Here is a 6,902-nt window from a genome sequence, read left to right on the forward strand (position 1 = left end):
CATGTTGAAGCTACCATTTACTCTATGCCTGAGGCCCAAAGTTTCATTTGTGTTTGTGGGTCTACCCTAGGTGCACCGTTTTGCCATAGAAGTGAACTTATTGTCAGCATCCAGAATCTGCTTGGAAATCTTTTTATAGTAGCCGATTGGTTTCCTCGGGTATTTCGAGTTCTACTTACTCCGATCTTCGGACACACAGTTAATTTCTCCATTTGGAAGGAAGTGTAATAGCTCATCAACAGGAGGAGCATGTAAATAATAAGCTGGAATGCATGCTTATTTATCCAGGATCACCTACCAAGTGCAGAGGGCCGGATCACCAAAATAAATTATCTGATAGTCTATGCGTATTGCCCCTTTCTGCTCCCCTAAAATCCTAATTTCCTGTTCTCCTTCCCTTGCATTGTGATCCTATGTAGCTGCCAACCTGCCCGAGCACCCTATAAAAAATATACAGAATAATATTCTATTTATTTGCTTAATGGCTAGTCATTATTTTCTTGCTTATTTTTTTTAAAACTTTGTTTTCTAGGTTCACAGAGAAAACAATGTAGTGCAATTGTAATTAGAAACTGCTCATCTTTTCACATAAGTATACTAAACTTTCTTTGTTGTTGACTTTCTAAGCAACATCCCATTTTTAGGTTTCGCCTGCACAGTACTTGCACTGTGATCGTGAAATCTTTTGTAATCAAATATCAATCTTAAAAGGGGCTTATAGCCCGCCCATACTTTTCATTTCTTTGTGTCCTAACCATGTACCTTTCCTCCGTTTCTGTTGGTTGAAGCATGCTATTTCCTGTTGTTCTTCGTGTGTTTTACTTATCAGTGGAGATTGGCCCAAGTACTTTTAACTTTTAATCTGCTTTTTTCGACCTTTTTTATGTGTGAGCAAGTGTGTTTGGCAGCTGCGTGTGATTTGTGTTGCTGTGCTTCTTACAGAATATTTTTCTTTAACATCGTGCATTGAGCTCAGTAAGCTGTTTGCTCTTTTTTTCATTGAATTTCGTTTTTACACAGCGCGAACCCCAACAAAGGTATTTTTTAATTGATATGCTATTTTACATAGCACAAACCTTAATGAAGGTATCAGAGTGCTATACAGACTGACACATTCACGGGCACAGAGAATTTACAGGCACGGAGAGATTAAGTGATATGCACATGCTGGTTGTTGTGCCTCTTGCAGAGACTAGAACCCTGTTCCCCAACTTCCAGGTCGTCCTCCCTACCCCTTATGCCACCTCCCCTCCCCTTGAGATCAGCATATAAAATGGCTGGCACTCCTTTGGAATGCACAATTATAATGCATTTCCATTCTGCGTTCCAAACCAGTGCCAGCCATCAATGTTGCTGCATTTTAATGTAATTTCCGGATCCCGCAGGATCCAACAATTGTCACGCAGGTTGCCTTAGCAGCCCAGTTGAAAGCGGACTGTCCAGTGAAAGGAAACCAATGCTAGGACGCAGCATAAGGCACCTGAAATATACATTTAAAAGTACTTGCTGGGTAAAGAGGCAGGTACTAATGATTCCAAAATAATCAAGTCACCTATTTTGCATGCCGATGGGGTTGAAGTGTGTTGGAGTTCGTCGCCAATTCTGAAAAGATAGTCTCACACATGTAGATGTAAATAAAGGTCCTCTTCATTAAATTCAATACCTCTGAAAAAATTTCAGGAGGAGATCGTGGAACAGCATCAAATAACTTCTGTCCTAATGATTCCTCACAGCAATCTCCCGAACATTCCAGACCTAACCTTCCAGACATAACTGCTGATTACCAGCTTTGGATACGATGTCCTGCATTAGACAAATCACCCATGTACTTTTGAGAGTCCCTTTCATAGTAACACTGGCACTTCTGTATTCATCTCCATTCCTTGAATACTGTGATCACTGCTGTAGCTTTAACGGTAGGAGACTTCTAGTTAGCTTTTACTTTGAAAGGCCCCTTCTTATTTTCAGTTGCAGCAGTTGTAGTCTGTCATGGTTACTTGTTGATAGGGTGCTTAGAGGACTGAGCATATATCTTCTTCAAATAAACAGTTTGACACTTGCATGTACATTATAGTGACTAGGTGGGCTGCTTCCTCTAGACACTGATCGGATCACTCATGCAATTTCAAGTGCGCTCGCACCACTTTTCTCCTCAGTCCCGTGACAGTCTATGGTGTGTACGTAAACTGCCTTCTTGTGTCCCAGGGTTCGTATATCTTCAGCTGCCGAGGCTTGTTATTGTATTAAAGTCGAATATGCTGAGATTGCAACCAAAGCAATATGGTTCCCAAGCAATTCGTCTTTTCGATTTGTCAATCAATTGTGGGTGTTGTAATGTTGGTGGGCGCTAGACCCTCATGGTAGCACAATGACCACGCAGACGGTTACTGTACAGAACTGGCCCAGGGCACATGCGCCCGGCCCTTTTTAGTCGCAGGGTCACCTGACCGGTGACTCCTGTGATAGGCCGGTGTTAGTGTGGATGTTAGCACAGAGCAAAACACTAGAACGACTCCAGCCGGACACTACATCCCTCCCAAACTTTAATGAAAAGAAACAAACAAAAGTCCAACCTGTAGGAAAACAAACAAACAATACATAGCACCAAATGAGTCTCTTCAGGCCGCCAGACAGTCAGCGCTCTCATCCCCACTGTAAGTTTCTTCTTTCTTTTCTTGGGGCCGTGCAGGAGAAAATGCAACTCCAGTGTCTACGGGAGGGACACCACTTCCTCCTCCCGACTGCTCAGTGCATTTCTCGGCTGTGCTAATTATTCTCTCAGCGCTTTCCCTCCTCCTGATCCAGTTGGGGGCCTACTTTGCTGCACAGCGGCCTCCTCTCTCACTTTATCGTTACGGCCGCGGCACTTCCCCTGTTCTGGCGGGCTGCCTCATCTCGCTGGCTCCGCGTCACTACTCCTCAGTCGTGGGCAGTAAGCCGGATCTCCTTAGGCCTACTTGCCCGCTCTGCACACACCACGGGCTGTCTCAGCACCTCTTTCTCCTTCATTACGGGGTTGCTGTTGCCCTTCTCCCCGGTAGCCGTTCTCACCCCACATGCTGCCAGCGGGCCGGGGAGACAGTCGGGAGACCTCCGGTGCCTGGCCTCGGGATACCACCGGACAAGGCGGAAGTCGGAGCTGCGGATGGGTGATTCCCCGGGACCATGTCACCTTTGGAATCAGGCACTGCGGCTTGGGCGACCCTTCTTCACATACGGCTGCACTCACAGGCTCACCTCTAGCTTGAAACTTGGTGGGCTCCGCTGATGCAGGGTGGGCTCCCGTGGACCTCCGGCTGTTCGGGGTCACTCTTCACTTCCTTCCACAGCCCCATGACCTCTAGCATTCCCGGGTTCACCTCCTGCCCAGTGTGTTGTCGCGACCGATGCAGTATTTGAGCTTCAGTAGGCTGGTGGCAGGGGCATGCCACCTGCTCCCGGACTCGCCACGTGGTCTCTTTCTCCCATGTGCTTCTACGCACTTGCAGGCACACCAGGTGCGGGGTGGGCTCCTGATCACTGTCTTTACCCTGGGGCTCTTCTCATGCCTCGCAGGCCACCAGGCGTGGCCTGATCTGACTCCCAGGTGGTGCCCTCAACACAGGCAGCACTCCACCCCCTCCCTTCTCCAAATGGGTATCAACCCTGGGCTTGAGGGTCACTGCGCACGTTAACACAGCTATTTTTGCTCTGGTCTCGGCACATTCATTATGGACACACGAGAACTCTTCAGTTGGGACAATTGATAAAATCCCCTAAAAAGTGAGAATAACCGCTAGTGTTAACGCGCCAGAACTAAGAATTAACACTGAACTCGGACAGGTAATACGACGTACACAAAGAAATTGAAAAGGGACATCTATTGTGCATAATTAACAGAGTGCACACGTGGAAGAAACAATTCATTCATTGATATACCCTGATTTTAGAGAATATGATGAAAAGCTGACCTCAAGCACCTTCATAGTAAAAACTAGGGTGACTGGTGGTGGATGGAAAGAATGTTGTGTTTTAATTGTCCTGAGGAAGGTGGTGCGCACAGCAGGATCCACCGAAACGCTTCGACTTGGATTAACCGGATTGATTTTAATAATTTTCTTTGGTAGTTTGTTTTATTATGTACGGTTATGTACAGCTGACATTTTAACAAGAAGTATATGCACATCTGATTGGTATCTTCAAATGTTTTAAAATCTTTTTATAATAAAAAAAACTTATGGTACATACGCCTTGGCAACGTAATATATACCTTTAGATTGTAAGTACTTTTGTGGTTTCACTTATGCTGTGGTCTGAGTAAATGAGAGTTTGAGTGATGATAATTTCTGAGAACTTAGGAGAACATTAGGAGAACTGTAGGAAAAGCAGCTGTATGATGACATCTATAGTGAATATAATCAAAGGAATCCCCTTAAAACATTACAACACCAGTCATAATATTTTAAGGCAATTCAATATCTGAAATACAGACATAAAGCCAAAATGTCGGTCGCATGCGGGTAAATATATTTTTCGTTCTACATATCCAACCATGTCTGTCATATAGTATTACCGCAAAGAAATAAAGCATGGTAGCAAATTATTAGTATGTTTTTTCTAAACTATACACCCCAGGGACTAAATGTTCTGCTTATGTCATCATGTGTAATGGCATCAAATTTGAAAGTGCTCTAAACAGAAAATGGTACTCTTAATAGTCTCACAATGTGAGAATCTGTGAAAAGTGGCCAGATTTGGTTTATAAGGTAAACGGACATGAGAGAAGAATCAGTAAAAGAGTTTTCTGAGCCCTTGGCAACATTTTGTTTTGTGCGAAAACCCTTCCCTAGAAACAATACCACACAGGGGGACTTTGGTTGTAATCTACCCCCACTTGGAGTATCACACTAATGTTGCTGTAGCATGGAGCCCCCAGGTGTTACCTCAGTCATCAATTCTCGTCGTGTTTCCTGTCTGTAACAGATCTCTCACAGTTGAATTTTGATGTTTTTTTGCAGGGGTGTCTTTGTAAAGATAAGAGACAAGCAGCGCCATCCAGAGTGCTACGTATGCAGTGACTGCGAGGTCAGCCTCAAGCAGAAAGGACACTTCTTTGTGGAAGATCAAATTTACTGCGAGAAGCACGCCAGGGAACGTATGACTCCACCAGAAGGCTATGACGTGGTTACTGTGTTTCCCAAAAAATAATGGCAAAACATATATTGCAACTTTTGTAAAGGAGAATGACTCGTGGGATTCTATCCAAGAAGACTCAGCTTGACCTTTGTTTACAGAAATATTAATCATAACTCTATTTTCCTCAAACGCCACTATTGTATAGTCCAAAACACGTATTAAAGCAAAAAAGCGTGCCTTGAATGTTGACTTGATCACGTTTTCTAGAATGTAAACTGCCAATGCAAGTCAAACCCCTAAGTAAACAAAACCACTTTCTTTTATGTTTCTTTGTTGATATGCAATAAACCCTAAAACTACATGCTGCAAACAGAATCTTGTGTATTTTTATTCTCAGTCTATTATGGGAAGCTGTTCATGTACAAAATACAGTTCTACAAATGTTTCACTTCCTTAAATGCATAGCACAGAGGTACACGAATACAACAAATCCAACTATGAATGTGTGTCTCAAAGCTAATGTACATGGCAGAATTAATACACCATTTAGCAAAACAAATATGATACACAGAGAAGGAAAACATTACTTGGTGAATATGACTAACATATGTAGTGAATTGAATAAGAAATATACTAAAGTATATATGAAGTGAGCTAAGATGAATAAATGAAAACAATATAGCACGCACTGAATTGAATATTACATATATTACAAAGAATATGACTTTTGAAAAGGTGGTTGGCTTGTTAAGAGGAATATGACACATGTTGAAAGGAATATGGTGCACTGAAGTTAATATGACCTTAAATTATGAATCGCAAAAGTGGGGCGTGGTCACGTCCCAAGCAAATGCACAGCTATTGTGCCTATTAAGGCCTACATATAACTTAGTCAAACTATTTGATTTTTACACCATGTTGTCCATATCATCACATTTTTATCACATTTTTCAAACACTGGGGCGAGTCCGCACGTTCTTTTGGAAGGTCTGGATTGACACAGTTTGAACAATAGAAACTTGAAAATAAGCTATATACACTTTACGTGCGGACTCGCCCCAGTGTTTGAAAAATGTGATGATAAAAAAATGTGATAAAAATGTGATAAGGAAAACATGGAGTAAAAATCAAATAGTTTGACTAAGTTATATGTAGGCCTTAATAGGCACAATAGCTGTGCATTTGCTTGAGACGTGACCACGCCCCACTTTTGTGATACTTGTACTTCAGTGCCACGGGGCATGGCGCTATTAGCAATCTGCACGCAATTTTTGTACATATTGAAAAGGATAAGATTACGATTGATGAAAGAAAAAGGTGTGCTTCCTGTTTTCTTCTTTCATGTCTTAAATTATGAATGCCACATGTTAAAATGAATATATTGCATTTTCGAATTAATATAATACATGGTGAAGGGAGTACGACACACCTTTGAAATTGTTGAAATTAGTATGACACATATTTAAATGAATTAACTTGTACTAAAATAAATGTGACAGACTTTAAATCTAAAATAATTCACATTGAAATTATTAGGCAACATCTTAAAATAAATACAAACCACGTTCAGACAAATATGAAATGTTCAAGTGAATATAAGATGCATTGAAATGAGTATGCATTGAAATACATTTGAAAGGAGAATAGCACACCCTGTAATTTGTTTGGAATGCGCTTAAATCAATATAAAAGGTCTAGTAAATATATAAAACACTTCATATACGGCAACTATTAAAATCAACATGATCAGTGCTGAAATGAATGGGACATGGCCAACACTGAAATAA

General features: G+C 41.8%; 1 protein-coding gene across 4 annotated transcripts in view; it reads left to right on the forward strand.

Annotated features, from left to right (window-relative positions):
* The window catches only part of PDLIM1 (PDZ and LIM domain 1), a 366,558-nt gene extending 361,073 nt beyond the window's left edge, over positions 1–5,485 (forward strand). For all 4 annotated transcript variants that reach the window (XM_086922379.1, XM_086922378.1, XM_086922376.1 and 1 more), the window contains one exon: positions 4,998–5,485. In XM_086922379.1, the coding sequence (XP_086778505.1) occupies positions 4,998–5,187 (190 nt within the window). In that variant the 3' untranslated portion in view covers positions 5,188–5,485. The remainder of the gene's footprint in view (positions 1–4,997) is intronic.
* The last annotated feature ends 1,417 nt before the right edge of the window (positions 5,486–6,902 follow it).

The sequence above is a fragment of the Lissotriton vulgaris genome, chromosome 5 (genome assembly GCF_964263255.1).
Source record: "Lissotriton vulgaris chromosome 5, aLisVul1.2, whole genome shotgun sequence".
Classification (NCBI taxonomy): domain Eukaryota; kingdom Metazoa; phylum Chordata; class Amphibia; order Caudata; family Salamandridae; genus Lissotriton; species Lissotriton vulgaris.